This window comes from Melozone crissalis, unplaced genomic scaffold (genome assembly GCF_028551555.1).
Source record: "Melozone crissalis strain CALT ecotype California unplaced genomic scaffold, PUWL_Pcris_2 ptg000057l_1, whole genome shotgun sequence".
NCBI classification, from domain to species: domain Eukaryota; kingdom Metazoa; phylum Chordata; class Aves; order Passeriformes; family Passerellidae; genus Melozone; species Melozone crissalis.
Window position 1 is genome coordinate 4,047,546 of NW_026535835.1, and position 22,540 is coordinate 4,070,085.

Sequence of the window (22,540 nt, forward strand, 5' to 3'; positions counted from 1 at the left end):
TGAACACCATGGGACTCTGGAGCCAGGGTCTGTGACCAAGGTCCCAGGGCACTTGCAGAGCTTTGGCAGTGCATTGTTCCTGAGGAGCTGTGAGTTCCCAAGGAGCATTCTTTGGCAGCCCTGGAGGCTCCTGCAGGTGGGCAGCACTGCTTCATGGGAAGATGGAGAGAGATATGAGGGCGCTGAGAGCAGCACTTCTGGATTAAGAGATGTGGCTGCTGGCTTAAAAAGGCATTGGTGCTCCAGCCTGGATGCACAGCCTAACAGAAGGGGAGAGGCTGGACAAGGGCTTGGGGCTCCTGGTAAACAACATTCCAGCCAGCAGGGAGCCCTGAGTGATGCTGAGTTGCATTCCTGGGTCTGTGTTGGAAAGAGAATAGCTGCACTCAGTGATCCTTGTGGGTCCCTTCCAACTCAGAATATTCTGTGGATCTGTGATTGCAGCCAGTGAGACATCTGCTTTGTCAGCACTGCCAGACAACAGCGCAGCAGCCAAACATCCTCCCTCTGCTCAGCATCAGAAACCACACCACAGGTACCATGTCCACTGCTCAGCTGTCCAGTGCACAAGGTTATCACCACACCAGAACACTTTCACACAGACCCAAGCTGATCCAGAATCTTGAAATTCTGGGATCCCTGCCCTGTCAGGCTATCTGAGCTCTCATACCAGCCCAGACAGACCAGCCACGTGGTGTTGTGTGGCCTTGCAGTAGTGTTCCACTCTCCCAGTTCCCTCCCAGCACAGGGTTAAAGAGGCAGGATGACACTGGCCTGGCTTTCCAGGTCATGGCTGGTAGGTCCAACTGACCTGGTGCTTCCCTCACACCCTCTGCTGCTGTTGGCTGTGTGATGCTATTTTCCCTTCGTGGAAGATCCCCTCCTTGGAATGCAACCCTCTTCTATAAGCAAAAGTTTTGTCTCTAATTCCTCACTTGAGCTGTATGAAAAAATCTTCCTTTGAAAACTTTTTCTTACTGCACCAGAAGCCTCAGGTGTGCTTCTGGCAGGAAACAGGCAGCAGTTGCAAGGAGTTCCCAAATAAATGAAGGACACTGTGCAGGTCTGAAAGTGATTTTATTCTGCAGGATGAACACAGACTGCAGCAGGGATGTGCTGTGGACATGGCCTGCCCTGGGGTCAGTATAGCTTAGATCAGGTTAGCTGGTGATGGTGGTTACTTTTCTGCTGAAAACATCTCTACACACAAATCAAAAAGAGCATTAGACCATGCTGATCAGGAGGGGTTTAGGTTTCTGAGCACAGAGCTCTCTCCTGAAGGAACATGCTTGGATGCTGCAGTGTTTATAAAGATGCATTCTAATAGTATTGCCCTCAAAACCCACCACAGGTGAATGGCCAGAGACAGAGCCAGGAGCTTTGCTACTTTTCAGGACAGGAGGAAAGCAAGGCAGTTCTTGATATAGAGGAGCATCCCTATTCACCCCCAAGGCCTCATCATCAAATGGGCCCCAGCAGGGCACTGGCTGGGCCGTGTGCTGCATGTGGACAGAGGGGTGTGGAGTTCTAGGGGTGTGGGGTTGGTTTGATGAGGATGGCCGAGGCTCTGCAGGTCCCCTTGCACAGCTTGCCCCATGTCAGCCCCCCCTTGACGTTCAGCTGCACAGAGTAACACGCTGAGTACCACCACCCACCCCCATAGCGTGAGGCACAGTTCCCTCTGTAAGTGTCCTGATCCCGATCCTTGGTGGAGAACTTCATGTTGTTGTGCACTTTCCTAGGATTGTCAGAATCCATGGCATCCTCTGTTGTCCCTGAGTGCGCTCCCAGCCTCAGCCGGTAGCCCTGGGACTCATCATCCAGGCTGAACAGGTTGTAGTCTGCGAACTTCATGTTGTTTGCAGCATCCCAGATGACAAACCTGACCTGGTAGATCTTCTGCCTGGTGATGTGGTGGATGTACTCGGTGCCCAGCCAGAACTCAGCATGCACATTGCCAAAGCCGTGCTTGTAGGTGCTCCAGGACTCGGCCCAGGTGATGTCCGTGTCCCGCCGGTTCCTCTGGATGACGGTCCAGCCCCCGTCTGCCCCGCTCATCTCACAGAACACCATGATGGGGTGCAGCCCCGTGGGCTGGATGATGTACACACCACTGGGGCTGCCAGCCAGAACCTCGCTGCAGTCTCTGGGCCAAGCTGGGGCAGCACACAGGGGGACAGAACAAAACCTGGGCATCAGGACAAGACCATGGGCAGGAGGGAGATTCATGTGGCCAGGACACGTGGGGGATAACCAGCTCTCCCAGCCCAGAGAGGTCTGGAGGTGAGAGTAGGTTGACCTCAACCCTCTGTTCCTTTTTCATAGGGAAGACCAACAGGAGTCAGCCCCATTGAAAGGCCCCAGACTGACTGAGCTATGTGGATATCAGCCCAAGAGGCTGAATACCAGTGGGCTCCCCTGGGTCTCTTGAAAAAGGAGCTGTGCCACTACAGCCATGCTGGGAGGAAGGTGAGGAGGATCTAGCCCCTGCCTGTGACTCAGGGAATGGGGAAAAACGATCCCTTCAAGCACAAAGCCACCCCTCCCAGCCTGCACAGTGCACACATACACAGAGCCCTGCAGCCTGTGCTGGGCACACCTTCACCATCCTCCATCCTGGAGCAGGGCCAGGGTGAGGGACAGTGCACAGTCCTGCCCCACCCAAAGCGGGCTGAACACATGCACATAACACCAGATGCCCAAGGGGTGTTACCTACTGGTTCTCTTCAGAGCACTCAATGAAGTGTTGGAGGGAGATTTCTTGAAGGTGTTTAGGCTTTGTGTGTGCACACAATGGCCTGGTGAAGCCAAGATGAGCAGGGAAGCAAGGAACAGAAGACACTGAGCTGGTAGAAAGAGACAAGAAGAAAAGAAGAAATGTGATCATCCCTCCCACGGCACCAACACCCCACTAACAGGAGCCTGTGAGGTGCAGGAGGGCACCAAATATGCTGGGCAGCATCAGGCTGCTCCCTGCAAGCTGCAAACCTTACCAGAGGGGTCACAACCTGCCCTTTCCCCCTTGATCTGTGGTGGACAAGTCAAACACGGGGTAGTTTTGGGCAGAGCAAAGCAGCCAACAACTGCCTGAGCCAGGTTTCACTCCTGGTCTGTGGAGCAGGGGCCTGGCTGGGCTGAGCCAGAAGCCAGGGCATGAGCAGCTGGTGCTCAGAGGGGGCCAGTGGCCCTAAAGGGCACTGGCGCCACTGCTCCCCATCAGAGTGCAGGAACCAGAGCATGGAGCCTCTCCCTCTTGCTGAGCTGCCCTGCCTTTGCTCTTCTCATGAGTGTGCAAGAAGCAGAGCATGGAGCCTCTCCCTCTTGCTGAGCTGCCCTACCTTTGCTGTCCCCATTGCTGGCAAACAGTGCCCACTTCCCAGCCCTGTACTCACCCATTGCTCCCTGTGGAAATGCCCTCTGGAGCGCAGAGCTCTGCACTGGCCAGGCACACAGAGGGATTTGTAGTGCCCTCTGCACTGGGCGGGCTGAGTGGGTCCTGCCTCCCTTTTCTGCTGGAGGAGATCAGGTTGGTTTCCTTTGTGCCTGCAGAAAACACCAGCTGAGGTGGTGGTGCCTGTGGTTGTGGATTGCAAAGAAAAGAATTCCTGTGCCAGCAAGAATCCTTGGAATGGTCTCTTCTGTGAGCGCTGAGTGACTTGGATGGAATTTCCCCAAGGAACAGCATATTTGCAAACTCTGAAGAGCATTGCTCAGCAAACACTTGAATGCCACAGTGCCCAGCCAGGTGGAGAGCAAACACAGGTCTGTCCCTGCCTCCCCCCACTGCAGCTGGTGCTGCCAGGTCAAGGGGCTCTTGTTTAATCTGCTCCAGCCCAGCCTGGCTTGGGGTGGGGCAGCAGAGCAGCCCCAAGGTCCCCATGGAGGGGAACTGCTGTGGGGCAGAGTTTGGAGCAGTTCTGGGGTGCAAGACACAGGCAGAAGGTCGTGGTGGAGGGGTCTGTATCTGGGGGAAGCAGGAGAAGTCTTGACTCCTCAGTGGGACACAGTTCTGCCCTGAAATTAAGCAGCTGAAGAGCCTGGTGAAAGGTTTCTGTAAGGCAGGTGAGACAGTTGTGGCCATGCAGGGTGAGAGGAAAGCATCTGCCCAGGAATCGAGTGAAAACAGGTGGATGGAGGGCAGCATTGGGGATCTGAGCATGTACAGAGGGGAGCTAAGCATGCTTGGAGGAAAAACAGAGGGGATTGAGTGTGCACAGAGGGGTGGGTGGTGAGGGATATCATGGTGGAACTCATAGGAACTGAGCACCCACAGAAGGGACAACGGGATCTGAGCATTGATGGAGATCAGCAGAGGGAATGTGAGGTGTGAAAAAGAGGGATGTGAGCTTGCACAGGGGGAGAAAATTCAGCACTAAAGAGATGCTGAAAGGATCAAAGGAGATCTGAGTACTCAAGGAGAGGAACAGATGAGATCTGGGTGCACACAGAGGGAAATGGAGAGCACAAAAATGTCCAAAGGGAAAAATGATCTGTTAGTGCAAGGAAAAAAACAGAGGGGTTTTAAGAGGCCACAGCAAGGGGAATGAAGAGGATATGAAAGCAGCTGGATAGGAATGGAGTGCATCTGAGAGTGGTTGGAAGTGAAGTGAATGAGAAAGAGGAGATCCAGAGAAGCACTCAGAGGGAACAGAAAGAATTCGGAAACATGCAAAGGTATAGTTTGGTTTTAAGGCACTCAGAAAGAATGGCAGGGGCAGGCAGTGCACAAAAGTATAAATCTGATACAGCATCTGGCACAATAAATCTGGCTGTGTTCAGTGGGAACTTGTGAGATCACAGATTCCTCAGATGCAATTGACCAACATGGTCTGGCCCAGTAAAATAAAAACTCACACAATCCAGGTTCACAAATAGCATGGTTTAGGGAAGGAATAGGAAAGCAGACTCAGGATGTTGGTGATAAATGCACTATGGAGTGTTAATATGTATTATGACAGAAGGGGTAGTAACAGTGATCAATTAGCTATAAATATATATTGACCCAGTTATATACACAAACTATTCCCAGGTCTGCTCCAGTACACGTGGAGGTGTGAAGCTCAAGCAGAGGCATCCCTTCAGGGGAGAAGGAGAGACACTGTCCATCTGCTGATCTCAAGCAAGCAGAGATGCTTTCCCCTCCTCTTTTTGCCCTGAGACACCACTTTGATACCACAATTTTTGGCCAATTTTGCTCACATTGTTCTAGTGTTGGCCCTTGCTGGATTCAGGGGCAGCCAAGGGACCCATCCCCTGTGTTTCTCAACCACTCCCATTGATTCTTGCCCAATTTAAGGCAGCTCTAAAGCAAGTCTGTCAAGTTACTACCCTTCTCCCCCACCCTGCAGCATCACCACCACTGAGAGCTCTACAATTCCAGCTGCAGCTGGAATGCCCAGCCAGGGAAAGGAAATGCTGCCCAGTACCCTGTTTTGATGTCTGCAAGCCCAAGAACCCAATATTTCTATCACAAGCATAATCCAGGTTTTCAGAACTCTGTATTTCTATTTTAAGACTAGCACAAGAAAAACAATTGCAGAAATTTTGGTCCTCTGGGGTGGATCCATGTGCTACAGTGCCCTAGGCTGAATCCAAGGGTCTGGAATCCTCCTGGGTACCCTGATGTCCACGTCTGCGGCGCATCTGACGGACACTGAGGCACTGCCAGCTGGCCCTGGGAGACAGAAGGAGGAATGGAGAAAAGGGGAGCAGGGAGGACACCCTATTCCCATCAGGGTTTACGTGGGGAGGACAGGAACACATGGGACATTTGGAGGGCTCAAGGGGCAACTGGGGGGTCCTTGGAGCAACTGATGGGCCTAAGGGTGAAGCTATGGTATCCTGGGCCTACTGGGGTAACTGATTGTAACTGGAATCCAAAAAGGGCCAGCAAGGGTTGTAGGGAAAACCAAGGAAAGTTGTAGGGTTTCAGGGACAATTAGGGAATCTGGAGGAAGTAAAGGCAGCCTGGAGTGCTACTGGGTGCAAGGGGAAGATCCTGGAATGGGCCAGAGGGCAAAGGGAGCCCCAGGAGACATGGAAGGTCCTGTGAATTTAGGAGTCCTGGCAGTCTTTGGCCTACCCTTGGACACCTGGGTCCCCTTGTACTTGCAGGGAATCCTGAGGGACTGAGAATGCAGAGGGAATAGGGAGTCCCAAGCTGGTCTGAGAAGAGCTCCAGAAGCATGGGGATTTTTAGAGTATAGTTCACCAGGTCAGGAGTACTCACACCAACAGCAGAACTAACGCCATGGAGCCAAAACCCAGAGCCAGCCCCAGGTATGGTATGTGGGTAGGTGTCTCATCAACCGACTTCAGCACAGTGCTGAACAGAGTCTGGAGTCCTTTCTCTTCCTCCACGCTTCCCTCTGATACTGTGGAGAGCCAGGCCCCTCAGGTCATGGGGCCTAATCAAATGATTCTGTGGCACTGGCCACTGACCTCTCTGTCCCCAGTGACCTGACACAGGCATCTGGGGGTCCCTGATCCACCCCACACGCTCCCAGGGGAGTCAGGCACCAGGGAACACATGTGGTGTTCACATTCTCTGAACAGAGAGACACATAATTCTCTCTCCTAGGATTTTTCTTAGGGAAGGCAGTGAGAAGTTCAGAGAAGAGAAAACAATTTTTATCTCTATTTGTTGTTCTTGTTGTTTAGCACATGTGGAATGTGTTATGGAGATTGTTTACTATGAGTGATTTGTTAATTAGACACTTGTGAGAGTTGTTTAGATTGATTAGCTAATTAAGTTAAACCTGTGCTGTGACTGTCTCCAGACAGTCATGGGTTTTTCTTTGGTATAGTTTTAAATAGTATTAGTGTAATATACTATAGCTTAATAAAGCATTTCTTACGCCTTCTGAAATCATGGAGTCAGAGCACATTATTCCTGCACTGGAAGATCCCAGAATTGATAAACACATGCTCTAATCCGCCTGTCCACCATGAACCAGTGTCCTGGCACCCTGCTCACCCCTTTCCCGTGGAGCCAGGTGTCCCAGGTCCCACTCTGCTCCACCCTGCTCCCTGCCCCGGGGCTCTCAGGTGTCTGGGCTCACCATTGAGGTAGAAGAACTTGCGGATAATGGGCTTGGTTTGCTCCCCCAGGCGACAGGCAACGGTTCCTGGAGCAGGTTCCTCAATGGTCAGACTGAAGGGCTTCTCTGGATTCCCCTTGAGCTCCTTGAACAGTGCCATGTCCTGTGTGCGCAGCTGGGGCACAGGGGGACCCATCAGCACTGCCCAGAGCAGTGGGCACACAGAACTGCACACACAGAGGCACCTGTGTCCTGCACGTGCTTGACATGTCCCCTTTGTGCTTCTTGTGCACACAGCTCCCATCCCATGTGCATCTACACCCAGAGTGCACACGAAAGTCACCTCCTGCACATGCAGGAAGGACTTCTTCCCTGTGAGTGTGGTGAGGCCCTGTGTAGCAGAGCATCTCATCCCCTCTAGAGACTATCTGTTGTTTGTTAGCCAGTCAGATAACTCAAACAGGACAATCTGTCTTGTAATGAGTTATTTTTGCACCACTGGGTTGGCATCTCCCAACTGCCACTAAACACCTTTCTGTCAAGGTGAGACGTGGAAGATAAGCTGGATTTCTGACTGACAGCAAGTCACTTTACAACTATAAAAGCCACAGCAAACTTCTGCAAAGTAGAAAGCTTCTATAGCTTTTCCTGGAAATATGTGGAATGTCTCACATAAATAGGGACAGCTATTTCCCAGTTAATCCCCCAGGGGTTGAGTGAAGGAATCTGTGTACATTATTGTCATTTTGGTGGTAAAGTTACATTTGGCTTCTATTCAATACTATTTCTTTTGCTAGCTTTAATATAGATACCTTGATATAGTGCACTGTTCTGCGTTATGCTGTGTAATAGGTAATTCTGGTTAAGATCTTTCATCTCTTTTGCCTGTTCATTTGTTTATTAAATAATTCCTTTTTATAAGTATATCTGATTTGCCATCATTTGGACTCGTGGGCCAAAATAATTCCTAAGATTTAAACTGTTGCCAAAATCTGAGGCTAAGGAAGGATTTACCTTCACTGAACCCATCTCTCCGAAAGAGTTTAAATTCACAAAGGAATCTTTTCTGATCCTCAGATTCAGCAGCAGGGCTTCTTTAACAAACTTTGCCTGAAGCTCCCATTCTGCCCACAACACCATGGCACAGGTTGTGCAGGTAAGATGTGGCTGCCCCATCCCTGGAAGCATCCAAAGCCAGGCTGGTTGGGCCTTGAAGCAGCCTGGTCTGGTGGAAGGCATCCACACCTTCCAGGGGATTGGAATGACATGAGATTTAAGGGTTTTTTTAACCCAGACCATCCTGTGATGTTATGATTCCACTCGTGCACACATGGATCTGTGAATGCACATCTGCCTGCTGCTCGTGTGCACCCTTCCCATGAGCAAACATCCTTACACAGCTGCTACCTCCAGCACAGAGAGCTGCCGTGGCAGCAGTCACTGCACCTGCAGCAGTGCCCCTCAGAATGTCTGCTCACACCCTGGCAGGACCATGTGTGACTCACATTTGGGGCAAACATCCAGGTGACAGGCACGCCGGGCGGGATGCGGAAAGGGACAGTGCAGCGCAGCACGATGGTTTCATCTGTGTAGGTCCACAGGTCCTGCACTGGGAGCATTGACAGGCTTGTGAGCTCCCATCTGCACATGCACTGACAGACATGGTGGTGCTCCTGTGCTGGCTGCAGGGATGGGCAGGTGTACACCTGGGCAGGTGCACTCATCGTGGGACGGTGGGTGAGAAACACGGGGAGTCCCCAGAGATTCTTGTGGTGAAATCCTGTCTTCTGGATCAACTTTGCTCACTATAATCTCATTATAATACTGAACACACCTCCATCACAAAAGCTACTTGCCCCCAATGTATGACCACCTTAGCTGAGCACACATTCTGCATTTCTCTAGCTTAGACCTTTAAAAGCAAAGTTAGATCATTTGACCTCAATCAGTACCAGAAGTGTGACTGAAGTCACTCAAGTGCCACCAAACATAAAAAATAGCACAAATATAACCTAAGAATGGGAGGAAGTTGAGGAAGATTTCCTTACCATTAACACAACAGCCTCTCATGGCCCCATCATACCTGGGCAGTCCAGGGCAAACTGACAGTCCACGAAGCGGCAGGTAGCACACTGGAACACACGGGCAGCTGGCTGGAATCCTGGGAAAGAGATACTTGCTGGTCCCAGGGAAGTGGGAGATGTACGAGGAGACAGGGGAGGGCAAGACAGAAGGATGGGCACTCACCACAGGGTGGGACGCAGGCTGGAACTGGTGGGGAGGAAGCAGCGTTAGACGGGGCATCACTGGGGACCCACATCCTTGTAATGAGCTGTCAGGATTCAGCCCTTGTCCAGCCCAGATGGGGTTCCTGGGAGTTTCTCTAGGACAGGGGTTCCCAGGGTGGCCCCATACCTTTTTCCAGCTCGCTCAGCTTCTTCCAGATTCTGTTGACAGCTTCCTGCAGAGACTTGTTCAGGGACTCTGGCGTGTCCCAAATGTGCAGGTAAGACAATGTGCCCTCCTCCTGGTCCCCATAAACCTTTCCCAGACCCCACAGATCCTTTATATAACTCACTTTGACTCCATATATCCCTCCTGAAGTGAGATACATGCCCAAATATCCCCTCAAACTCCCCAAGAAGCTGTATAACTTGAAACCCATATATCCTCAGAATTCCCCAAATATCCCTTTACAGCTCCCAGACCTTCATATATCCTCTATTTCACCTGCACGCCATCCCCCTTCAAGGCCTCCACATCCCACCCCCCTTGCCCCATGTCCCATGTCCCTCAGCCTGCTCACTCTTCCATCGCTCCTCTAGAGAATACATGGCATCCATGACGATCTCCCGAAGCTCCTCACGCTGTCCTGATGCTGGAACCACACAGGGGCACAGGAATTAGTACAGGGTTAGGGTTGGAGTTTCAGGGATGGGATGGTTCAGTAAGGTCTGGGGGTTTCTGGGGGTTCCTGAAGTCCTAAACAAGATTTAAGGGATACTGGGAAAGGTTCGGTGTCCCTGTGGATTCCTAAGGTCTTAGGTAGGGCCCCAGGGGTCCCCAGTGTGTCCTTGGTCACGGCTGCGGGATTCTCAGGGTTCCAGGCAGGTTTGGGATTCCCAAAAGTCCCTAGGGTCAAATCAGGACTGAGAAGACCTTAGCTTGTCTGGGGTGGGTCCCTAGGGTCCCCAGCTTCCTGGAATCTTGCTCAATGTCAGTGTGAGGGCCTTGGTTGAAATGGGAAACCCCAGAGGGCTCTAGGGTGCAGTTCAGGGTGCGGATCCCCTTTGGGATGGATGTCCCTGGTGGAAAGGAGGGACAGGGATTCAGTCAGGACAGAGGTCCTTGGGCAGGATCCCTGTTGGGTTTGGTGTTCCTAGGGACTCATGACGTACCTACAGTGACGGAGGCAAGTGGTTTAGAAGCCTCAACAATGGCCTCAATGCATTTTTTATGTCTGAGCTCATCGACAAAGGCCCCAGTAATCTCATGGCAAAGCCGTGCCCGCTGAATAGGGGGCCCAAAGCAGAGCAGGCAGGGGTTAACCTCAGGGAGGAAGGACATCAAGACCCACAGCCACAAGCTAAGGTTTCTAGTATGCCAGGGGACTAACACCAGCATCAGGGCCCAACACCACCACCCCATGACCCCAAACCTAGCACACAAGTGCCTGGCTTCCCTGGACAAAGGCAGGATTCCAAGGTGGAACCTGGGCACCTGGGTCGCCATGGAACCAGGTAAGGCAGAAGGCCACACTCCAGCCAACCACACTGACCTCACACCAGCCAAAGGTGTGGGCAGAACCCAGCAAGGAATGTGTAAGCCTCACATTTGAGCAGGATGAACTGAGCCCAAGGTGACAGCAGCCAAAGATGGCTGGGACTGTCCAGGACATGGTGTTTGTATGTCCTGAGGAGATTCTTCTGCCTCTCCTCTATATTGTACTCTTGAGTAGAGGAATGCACACCTGGTGTGATGCAAGGTATTAGATTGTTCAGCTCTCCAAAACAGAGAGGGAGAGAGAGAAAGAAACTACAAAACATTAACTACAAAGCAAAAGACTCAGAAAGCAGCTGTTGGTTTTACAGAGACAAAAGTTGCTGATGAAGGAAGCAACACATGAAAGTGTTTGCAGGTGAAAAACAAGCATGAGACTGGAGATTGGTGCAAAACCTCTAGAAGGCAGAAGATGCTGTAAGACCTGACCTGGTATGTGCCAAAACATGTAATAAATGCAAGTTGCTTTTTCCATCTAGCTTGCAAATATTCACTCTCATCCCTCTCCTGTTAATGAGCACTGAGACAGTGACCCACAGCTGGCAGCCATGGTCACTATGCAGGTGTCTGACAAAGCACACAGTGACAAAAACAACAAGGTGGTCCAACAGCCTAGGCTATTCAAACCCAATGCTTGCCAACTCTCTCCTGCAGGGCAGAAACTAAGGTGAACCCAGGAAATGTTGGAGACCTTGACAGGTACTGTAGATGCCACAACACCACCACTAGCAGAGAGCTTCCTGAGCTTCAGCTGGACTTGGGAAGGGATTTCCTAAAGCCTTGGCCCTTCCTGGCTGCCCCATTCTTCCTAACTGACTCACACTTGTTCTGCATTTGTGCTGTTCTCAGAATACTCTGATGATGCACAGATCCCAAAGAATGTCTCAGTGATTGTGAAGAGGGTCCCAGCTCGAGCCACGTGAGTATCCATGAAGCTCTGGATTCCCTGGGAGGGATGTCAGGGTGTGAACTTCTTTTCTTTTCTGGATATGGGTTTGCAGAGGCACTTGGACTGCATCTGGTCAAAGCTACTGTTAATTTCCTTTTTCATGGGGTAGATTTAAATTTATCTGCTCCAAAGCAGACTGCCACTGTTAGGTTTGTGGGGATGTGGGGTTCAAACTCCAACACTGGTAAATCCTATGGTGATTCTTGGTTTTGTTCTTGGGATGATTGGGCTGAGAGCCAAGTCACAGATCCTGTTTCCTCTGCATGAGGAGAGTTCAGATTATACAGCATGGGTTTAGAAAGGGTAGGTCATGTTTCACCAACCTGATCTCTTTTTATGACCAAGTGACCCTCCTGGTGGACGCAGGAAAGGCTGTGGATGTTGTGTACCCTGAGTCCAGCAAGGCCTTTGACACTGTCTCCCACAGCATGCTCTTGGAAAAACTGCAGCCCATGGCTGGGACAGGAGCACTCTGTGCTGGGCTCAGCCCTGGCTGGATGGGCCCAGAGAGTGGTGGGGATGGTGCTGCATCCAGCTGGGGCCAGGCACCAGTGGTGTCCCCCAGGGCTATGTGCTGGGACCAGCTCTGATCAATGTTTTTATTGACGACTTGGATGAGGGAATTGAGTCTTTCACTAGTAAATCTGCAGGTGACACACAAGCTGGGAGCATGTGTCCATCTGTTGGAAGGTAAGAGGGCTCTGCAGAGAGACTGGAATGGTTGGAGGGATGGGCAGAGTCCAACAACATGAAGTTTAACAAATCCAAGTGCCAGTCCTGCATTTTGGCCACAATAACCCCTGCAATGCTCAAGGCTGGGGATGGTGTGGCTGGACAGTGCCCAGGCAGAAAGGGACCTGGGGGTGCTGCTCAACAGTGACTGAACGTGAGCCAGCAGAGTGCCCTGGTGGCCAAGAAGGCCAATGGCTCCTGGCCTGGATCAGGAATGGTGTGGCCAGCAGGAGCAGGGAGCTCATTCTGCCCCTGCACTGGGCACTGCTGAGGGCACACCTGGAGTGCTGTATCCAGCTCGGGCCCCTCAGCTTGGGAAGGACATGGAGGGGCTGGAGCACATCCAGAGGAGGCTGGAGAGGGGCTGGGAACACAAACCCTGTGAGGAACCCCTGAGGGAGCTGGGGGTGCTCAGCCTGGAGAAAAGGAGACTCAGGGCTGCCCTCATCACTCTACAACACCCTGAAAGGTGCCTGAGCCCAGGTGGGGTTGGGCTCTTTCTCCAGGCAGCACTGACAGAACCAGAGGACAATTCTCAAGCTGCACCGCGGGCTGGATGTTAGGAAAGAATTCTTTAGAGAAGGAGTGATAAAGTACTGGAACGGTCTGCCCAGAGGTGGTGGAGAAACATGACTTTTTAGTTGTATTAAGTTAATAAAAACTGTTAAAATTACATAGCACAGCCTGTCTCTCCCCGGGCTCCCTGGTGCTCCTTCAGCTCCTTCCCCCCTGCTGTGGCTCTGCCCCCGGGCTGAGCAGATCGAGCCCCGGGCCAGGCCCTGAGGCCGCTGCTGCTCCCGCGGTGCCTGCGGGGCAGCCCTGAGGCTCCGGGCCGGCTGTGGGAGCAGGAGCCGCGCTGCAGAGCCCGCGGCCCTCACGGGCTGCGAAGGCACGGCCACATGGCCATGGGGCCCGGCTGGCACTGCCGGCGCTGCTGCTCTCGGCTGCCGCCTGCAATCCTCACAGGCAGCCCTGACGCCGCCTCAGGAGCCGCTCGGAGCCGTGCCCGAGGGCTGGCCCCGGCCCCCAAGGGCACTTGTCCCTTCATCTCTGCACTGCCACATTCCGAGCTCATTTGTCAGCTTCCTCCTGCCCTTCCTTTCTGCGGGGCAGCGTTAGGGGCCGGCCCAGCGGCTTTCCTCCCGCACGGCCGGCAGCCCCTTGCCCACAGCTCCCTGGCGGCAGCCAGAGCTGCTTTCCAGCCGGGCAGCCCCGCCGTGTCCCGCAGCCCGGGCCGGCTCCTGCCCGCTGCCGGCGAGCCCCGGCGGCTGGGCCCGGCCATGCCGGGCAGGAGCAGCTCCCTGGCCGGGGGAACACAGGGGGACATGGGGGAACACACGGCGGGCACCGCTTGCCCGTGTTCCCATTCCTGTAGAGCAGCGCCGTTTGCAGAGCTGGTACGGACCCGGGCACAGAGGAATGTCTGTGCTCTCACCAGAGAAAGGACACTGCAGGGATGCTTCTCACAATGGTGTGTGGCAATAAAACCTCCCTGAAAGCGTAGCAAATTTTGCAAAATTGGCATTTAACGGAACAGTCAGTGCTACCTTGAGAGCTCAGTAGCAAATCAAGGCAGCCCAAGGTAATTATGGGGCTCTGTGGACACCTAATGTAGAATGCATAGTAAATGGCCGGTATTGAAGGGAAGAACATGTTTTGTCTTCCACAACAGTCTTGGGGATATTGGAAGGAGAAATTATTTCATTGTCTCCTTTATGGACTTTCAAGCTGACATAAAACCTGACTTGGAGGAAAATGTCCAAGGGCTTCAGCCACCGAGACTTTTTGCCCTGAACTCCAGAGGAGAAAGGAGTCTGTGCCCCAACAACCCCATAGCTCAGCCAGGGGCTCATGCACAGCACCCCACTGCTTCCCTGCCAAAGGCTGATCCCAATGGATGCTCCAAACCAGGCCTTGGGTTTGCTGTGCCAAACCACCAAGTAGCCATGTCTCAAACCCCGGGGAAAGCAGCAGGTTGGTGATTCTCTCACAGGGACTGAGCTCTTGTGGGGCTGCTGGCCCCACCTGCAGCCTCTGCCCAGGAGCTGCTTGGGGTATCCCTCTCTTGGTGAGGAAACAAACACAAAGGTAGCCTTGGCCTTCATCTGGGGCTTTGTGGTTGTTGCAGTGCCCTGCCCGTGGTGACTCACACTGACAGTTCACTGCACAGCAAAGCCAGGCTTGCTGCCCGCTCCACAATGCAAGAAGAAACTGAGAACATGAAATGCCACAGAACAGGACTGACACAGCAGCTGGACAAGCGGCTTAGCTCTAACTCAAGTCTTAAATGCATTAAAAGAAAAATAATGAGGCCTCTCCTGTCCTGCGAGACTTTCAAGCACCTTTCAGTCATTAAAGGGCTCCAAATGGGCTGGAGAGGGACTTGGCACAGGGGCCTTGAATGACAGGACAAGAGGCAATGGCTTCACACTGTGAGACAGCAGGGTTAGACTGGGTATTGGGAAGAAAATCTTCCTGAGAGGGTTGTGATGCCTTGGCACAGGTTGCCCAAAGAAATAGTGTCAGCCCATTCCTGAAAGTGTCCAGGGCCAGGCGGGGTGGGACTTGGAGCAACCTGGTCTAGTGGAAGGTGTTCCTGCCTATGGCAGGGGATTGGAATGAGAGGATCTTTGAGGTCCCTTCCAGCCCAAGCCATTCCATGACTCCATGAGTTTGTGACCCAATGTCTGGCAGGGATGACGTGTGCTGCCTAGCAACAGGAATTGTGATGAAAAGGGGCATGAGCAGAGCAGGGTCCAGTCCTTTGTTGGACAAGCGATGAGGAAGGAGCCTGCTGGCTACTCGTCATTTTTATCATTGCTTTTGTTAGCCCTTTCATTATACTTTTTATTATCCCTGACAGACCGAACTGGGCAGAAGGCTTGTGACACATCAGGGACAGAGAGTGTGCAGATATGGCAACATTCCTGGACACACTCAGTCTCTCCCAGATGCTTGATGTTGCCATTGGGATGCCCCAGGAGGGGACTGTTCACTTTGCAGCCATGAGAAAACTGCTGCAGGCCGTGCTGCAGCACCTGGACGTGCAGTACCTGAGCAGCCAGGAGCCGTGGCCAGGCCAGCTCAGTGGCCCCTCACTTGCTGATGTGGTTGCTGAAGTCAGAGAAGTTAAGAGTGAGATGGAGGAGTGCAAGAAACAGATGTCCAAGGTAGAGGCTCTCCCCAGCCCCCGGGCACTCCCCCAGCAGACAGCCCCTCCCCACTTCCTCAGACAGCAGTGCTTGGCTCTGCCCTCACTGCCCTGGCAGAGCCGCTGGCAGGGGCTCTGTGCTGTCTGGAGGGGCTTCAGTGCTCTGGCACTGAGCCCCGCTGGGGCAGGTGGCACCGGGACTCTCCCTGCTCACCTGGCTGTGCCAAGGGCTGCCCGTGCCAGGGTGGGGCTCTTTGGGGTGTTGTGCCAAAACACTCAATCAACCACCAGAAGGCCCAGGTCTGTGCTGACCACTGTGGTGGTGAAGTTGTTTCCCTCCTGACACTTCTCAAGGAGTTGCCTCTCTTACAGTTCCAGAGGGCAGAGAAGAGGAAGAAGGCCGAGGAGGCAGCGGATCAGGTGAACTGCTGCTGGGAGCAGGTTTTGGGTCTGAGACAGCAGCCCATACCCTCTGCTCTGCTGGCTGGATGCATGGAGTGTGCTGCCTGCCCCCACCACCCTGACAGTCCCCACAGGCCCTCCCCAGAGACTGACTCCCACCACCCCTCTCTACTAGGATGCGTCTTCCTCCGTGGATGTCCCTGAGGAGATTGACATCATAAAGACAACACAGAAGCAAAATGCACAGAAGATTAAGGAGCTGGCTGCCGCAGTAAGCTATGGGGTGACGTCAGCTTTGGGCTCTCATGGGGAAGTTCAGTGTGGCTCCCTGAGGCTAGGGTTTGGAGTGAGGGGCTGGGGAAAGGGTGGTGGCCCTGGGGCTTGCTGTGCAGCTGAAGAGCCCCCATGCTGAGACAACATGCCTGTGTGCCTTGACTCCACCGTCACTGGCCTTCCCAGATGAAGAAGATGGAGGAGGACATGAAAAAGCTGAGGCAGGATATAGCCAAGTGGAAAGAAGAGAGCAGCAACGAAATCTCTCAGCAACTCGCGTAAGGGGACAGGAGGGGGTTTCATACCCTGGGGGACTGCAAGGGAGCCCAGGGGGTCTGGCAGCATCCTGGTTTGTGGGCATGGGATGCCCAGCAGCCCTGCAGGGGTAACCCTGCCCTTGGCCCCATCTCTCTGGCCAGGGCTTTGCTGGAGGAGACAAGGCGTGAGCTGCAGAAGATGGAAGAGGAGCAGGAGATGAGGAAGGCCATGCTGGAGGAGCTGGTGGCTGAGACAGCCAACAAGGTGAACGAGCCGATGAGGTCCTGGGGGAGCAGTCCCACCACTCCTGGCTTGGTGCAGTAGTCCTGCTGGGGTTCCCAGCCATATTCCCCAACCAGCTGGGGCCACTGAGGCCCACAGCACGCAGGACTGATGGTTCCGTTCATCCCATCTCTGGAGCCAATTCTCTCTGCCCTTCCTGCAGCTGGCTGAGATAGAGGAGATGGTGGAGAGTGTGCAGGAGGAGGCGGAGAGGGTAAAGGCAGAGTGCTCCAACTGCACCTTCGACCTCAACGAGCATTTGGGGGAGCTCCTCAAGCGCTGCGAGAAACTTGAGGAGCAGATGGAATCCCTGGAGTCCCGGCAGATGGCTATGGGCAAGTTTGAGAAGATGATGAGGAACTGGGGCCAGGTAGGCAGCAGGCAGTATGGGAGACTGAGGACATCCCCTGGGGTAGACCCAAACTGCCCCAAAGTGGCCTGGACCAGTCAGCAGCATGGACAGAAATTAAAGCCTTGATGCAAACGTCCTGCTGGCACTGAGAGCTCATGGCCACTGGCTGAGCAATGCGGGTGTACCCCTGTGGAGCAGCCAGACCCTCTTTGGTCAGCAACAAATGCTTTTCCTCCTTGGAGCAGGACCCAGAGCAGACACAGCCCAATGATGCAATAGTTGAACAGATGCAAAGGGACTATGAGAAGCTCAGCATTGTTTCTGGGAACCTGCAGAAAGACTCTGAACAAAAGCAGAAAGAAATCGAGGTGTGTGGCTGAAACCCATTTGAGGCCAGAGCATTCCCCCAGGCAGACTCCTGGCAGGAATCCCAAGGAATCTCCTGCCGGCCTTTTCAGCCCTGTGCTGGTCCCAAGTGCCTTTCCTTGAGGTTTTTGGGCAAGGGGAGCGGGTTCTGTTCTCCTGGCCAGGATGCAGCTGCAACCTTACTGTGGTGTCATCATGTGTGTTCCTTTCTGTGCTGAAAGATGCTGTTCCAGTCTCTGGAGAAGCTGCAGAAGGAGAAAGTAGATCACCTGGACATGTTGGCAGTGATGGACATGGTACAGTCTAGAGGGGCCTCTGTGCCAGCCCAGGGCTTCTTGGGCAGGGTGACAAATGCCCCTTGTCCCTTGGGGGCTTGGTGGCAGAACTGGTCTGGGGAGGGACAAATTCCTGAGCTCAGGGGGCCCCTCACCCTTCACATGGTGGCACCAAGCTCACCAGGGTGATGGGGCAAATGGGGCCACTGCAGCCTGAAAGGGGCATGATGGCCTGCAGGAAGCACTCCTCCCTCTGCCCCTCACACGCTGGCCCTGCCTGCCGTTCCTCATCCCTGTCCCCACCGCTCTCCTGCCCTTCCCCTCTGCTAGAAGGCGGACAAAGCTGCCTTGGGCAGCAAAGTCAATCGCAGCCAGTTTGAGGCAAATATGGAGCGTCTGGATGAGAGGATGAAGGAGTTGCAGAGCCAGATTTCAGGCCAGGAGCAGCACTGGAACAATACGCAGCAGCAGCTCAGTGTTGTGGAGGAGGAGAAGGTGAGGGGTTCCTCATCCCCACCACTTTGGGACTTGGCAGCCTGAGGCAGCATCCCTCTGAGGATCCCCCTCCAGGCTTTTCCCTGGAGAGCTCCATGTCACATCCTGGAGCAGTTGGCTGAGGCTCTGCACCTGTTCACAGCTGGATCGCCTGGAGCTGAAGACTTTCCGTAACCAAATGGTGGACACCTGGAAGAGAAGCATTGACGAGCTCAGGAATGAGATGAAGGAGGGTGACAGTGGTGCTGGGCTGAAGAAGTGAGTGCCATGGACATTCTGATGGCTTTGGGGACAGCGATGGCAACTGCTCCTCCCAGGCAGGGCTGTGACACGCAGTGCCCCAGAGCTGGGCCGTGCCCTGCCCTCCTGGCCGTGCACACGGGGGCACTTTGGTGCCAGAGAGGGGCTGAAAGCGCTGCAGGGGCTGCTTGGGATGGTGGCATGGGTGCCTGTGCCCTTCACCTGGCAGCAGCCAGCACCTTGGGGATGGGCAGAAACAGGCTCAAGAGCCCCCGGTTCAGCCTGCAATGGCCGTGAGCCTGTGCAGTGAGCTGCCCAGCAGCTGGCTGCTGCAGGGAGCTGCTGCCTGTGTGCTGCAGGGCTGTGGGCCCAGGAGCTCAGCCAGCCCTCTTGCCTCACCCTCCTTAGGCAGCTGCCAGTGCCTTTCTCGTGCCTGTCGTGTGACCGCATGCTCAGCGTGCAGGTTCCTGGCCAGTGAGTAGCACCAGTGCCTCGGGGGCAGCGGGGCTGCCATGGGGGGAGATGGGTGCCAGCAGTGACCCGCTGTGCTGGGCACAGGGGTGACAGTGTCGGCTTGGGAGGGGCTGATGTGGGGAGCCCCCTCTGCAGCCCTGCCCATCACCAGGGCCTGTGGGGGCTCATCCCAAGGCCTGCAGGCAGCCGGATGCCATGGGCTACAATCCCATGGCTTTGGGGTGCTGCCTCCAACAGGAACAGGTTCTTTGTCCCCTGTCACACACCTGTGACTCCTGCCCTCCCCAGGTATCCCAAGACACTCCCGTATTTGCAGCCGATGCCCCCCAACAGGGAGCCACCACCCAGCCAAAGGTAAGGGCCCTGAGGACACATCCCCAGCGCCCGGGGTGCAGGGTAGCCCTGACACAGCAAGGAGGGCTTTTCCCTGTGTGGGAGGGGCTTTTGCTTTCTGCTTGGGGCTCCTGCAGCAGGTGACGGGAGCTGTCAGGGACATGCCCCTGCAGGCAGCACTGCCAGTCCCCTCCCTGGCACAGCAGGGTGATGCCCTGCATGCCACAGGGCTGGGCACTGAGTGTCCTCTGCCCCATCCCACAGGAGGCCACTGGTCCGTGGCGGTGGCTCTTATGTGCCACAGAGCTCTGGGCACCATCAGAGCAGCACTTGCAAACTGCCACCAATTCATGATTCTTTCCGGAACAAGTCATATCTGCAGGGACTTGTGACCCTCCCCAACAAGGTAGGGTGATGAAGGTGGGGACGTGGCATGTGCAGTGGGGGCTGGCAGGGCGATGCTGAGGATCCGGGCTGAATTTGTGCCTTCAGTTCCCTCCGCAAGAGCTGGTTTGGGAGGGTTGCTAGGGAATGCTGGAGTGGGCCCTGCATTTCACCCTGCTGCTCTTTCCTTCCCAGCCCAGAGTGACCCAGCTGCTGGGCAGAGGTGGACACATGCCGAGGGACCAGCTTCCCATCGTGATCAGGACTCTGGATGAGCCAGGTGTGGCCCTGTCAGGGCAGGGGGATCAGGGGGAGATGAGCCTGCTTGTCTGCTGGGTCTGCACCTGCTCCCTGGGGGTCTCTGGCCAAGCAGGTGACCCTCCTGCTGCCCCGTGCTGAGCTGGCTGAGCTGACCCAGACGGGGCAGCCCCGGGGACTGGGGGCTCACCCTTGTCCCTGTCTCCCCCCCAGTCCCGGCCACCTCACGGCATCACCGGCCAGGCACAGTGTCCCAACAAGGCACCAGGGCTCCTCCAACCACTCCAGCCCCGTGAGACTTCAGCAGCCCTCAAGCAGCTGGACAGGACTGGGAAGCCAGTGCTCCACCAGGGACATTGTTTCAGCAGAGAGAAACGTCTGTGACAATTGTTGTTAGAGAATTAGTATTTTCATTCTATGAGGTTAATAAAAAATGTTCTGAAAGAGAGGCAGAGCCTTTTCCCACTGTCACTGAAAATACTGGGATAACTCAAACTGTCTTACACTAATTTTACTATTCGGACTCAGGCATTTCTTTATTCCCAGCACCAGGCTGCATGGGAATAGCTCCACTCCCAATGCACACCCACTCCCTAAACTTTTCACTACATATTTTTAGCAATATGACAATAAAATGCAATAATTACTATTAAACTACGTAATAAAATTTTTTGGCAAAACTTATCATATTTTAAATCTAGGGCCATTCAATTTTGCCAGCATTTTGTCTTGGGCTTGTTATTCTGGGTGACATTTGAAAGGTCACACATTTTGGTGCAGCAACTATTAGTGTCACTCTTGCACCGAGGTTGAGGCAAGAGAGAGGCAGGATTGTAGCAAAGGCAAAGAAGGCTTTATTCAAAAGAACCACACAGTTTTCATAGAGTGGTACAACAGGTTCTATTCTATTGGCTAACTAACAGAAACATCTTTCTCACACACGGTCCTTGAGAGGAACAGAAAAATAAAGTAGAAAAACACACCTGCAAATTTTTTATGCTCAACGAGTTATCACATCTTTCCAAATCCCTAAAACTTTTCACAAGCCACTGTGAGAAACACTTGCCGTTTGTCTCTGTCCCATGGCATCCACACATTAGGATGCTTTTCTCTGCCACCCCTTTAGCAGCTTTATCTGCCAGTCTGTTTCCCACACTAACTGATGTATTTCCAAATGGAAGAGCTTTGCAATGCACGACAGCCACTTTGGCTGGTACCTGAACACTTTCTAGTAGGTGTCTGATAATGTCTCCACCTTTGACAGGAGATCCTTGTGCTGAAAGGAGCCCTCCTTTGTTCCAGAGAGCTCCAGGGGCATGAACTGCTCCAAATGCACACTTAGAATTAGCCCATATGCTCCCCTTCTTCCCTGTGACAATTCCAGGCTGCCATAGACGGAGCAGCTCAGCCTTGTGTGCACAGGTGGTAAGAGGTAATGGGATGGCTTGGATTGGGCCCTACTGCGCACCCAAACTTCTGCTCTCCTTTGCTCACAAAATTGCTCCCACTTGTGGACAATTCCCAGTCCGGATCTTCTCCCAGAGGATCTCCTCTGCTGCAGTGAAGCTGATGAACACAGTCATGTTGTGAGGCTTCTTTCTGGTACAGATCCCAGGAACGTGGCTGGCTGCAAGGCAGAGGTGTCTGCAGTTCCACATCACCCTGGCCCAACAGGACAAATTGATACTCAAGCATTCGACCTGGGGGTAACCAGTGGCCTCCTTTTTGTCCTAGAGCTGAGAGGACCAAGGGTGGAACATCAACAGTCATCTTTCGACCCATGGTCCATTCTGGACTTCTTGTATTAAAAGGCAGTTGCTGCTACAAGTCAAAGGCAGTTAAGGGACATCCCTTAACTGACACTGCCCACTTGTTTGGAAAAATATCCTATGGCCCTTTTCCATGGCCATAACCTCTGAGCTAACACCCGTAGCGCAACACGTCAGTGTTCCTGAACAAACTGCTCAAGAGGCTTGGTCGAGTCAGGCAATGCCCCTGCAGGGCTGACATTAGAGCTCTCTTGGGCTCTCTGAAAGCCTCTGCCATTCTGGAGTCCACTCTAGCACCTCCTTGGTGTAGCACCTCCTTGGGCAATTCTCAGGGCTTCATATAAAGGTCTTACCCATAGGCCAGAATTAGGAATCAGAGCCCAGACCAACCACCCATTCCTAGAAATGTTCTTGACTTGCAAACAGATCTTGGCACTGGAGTTCAGCTCTGTCCTTTCGGTTCCAGGGTTTGGCTGTCCCTGGGAAATGGTGAACCTTAGATAGGTAACATGCTCTTTTGCACTCTGGGCCTTCTTCTTGGATACCCTCTGTAACTGGCTTGTCCTAAAAAAGTTCAGGAAACTCAGAGTCATTTCAATGCATCCAGCTTGAGTTCCTGTATCAAGTAAAAGATCACCTACATACTCTAGGAAAGCCATATTCTCAATCTCCTTTTCCCATACCTCCAATCTTGTGCCTATTGGTTCTTGTCTTGGGGTGACTGTAT

General features: G+C 53.5%; 2 protein-coding genes across 2 annotated transcripts; both read right to left on the reverse strand.

The window, feature by feature from the left end:
• Positions 1 to 1,527: 1,527 nt before the first annotated feature.
• Positions 1,528 to 2,196, reverse strand: LOC128944294 (fibrinogen-like protein 1-like protein). The gene has a single exon (XM_054287495.1). It carries the CDS (start codon positions 2,194 to 2,196, stop codon positions 1,528 to 1,530), a length of 669 nt encoding a protein of 222 aa, XP_054143470.1.
• Positions 2,197 to 5,580: 3,384 nt separating this feature from the next.
• SPACA6 (sperm acrosome associated 6) lies at positions 5,581 to 10,688 on the reverse strand. The gene is made up of 9 exons (XM_054287496.1): positions 10,439 to 10,688; positions 9,847 to 9,918; positions 9,456 to 9,524; positions 9,288 to 9,311; positions 9,124 to 9,201; positions 8,546 to 8,649; positions 7,062 to 7,215; positions 6,230 to 6,374; positions 5,581 to 5,674 (listed from the first exon to the last, which is right to left on the reverse strand). The coding sequence occupies exons 1-9, from the start codon at positions 10,686 to 10,688 to the stop codon at positions 5,581 to 5,583; spliced, it is 990 nt and encodes a 329-aa protein (XP_054143471.1).
• Positions 10,689 to 22,540: the final 11,852 nt, after the last annotated feature.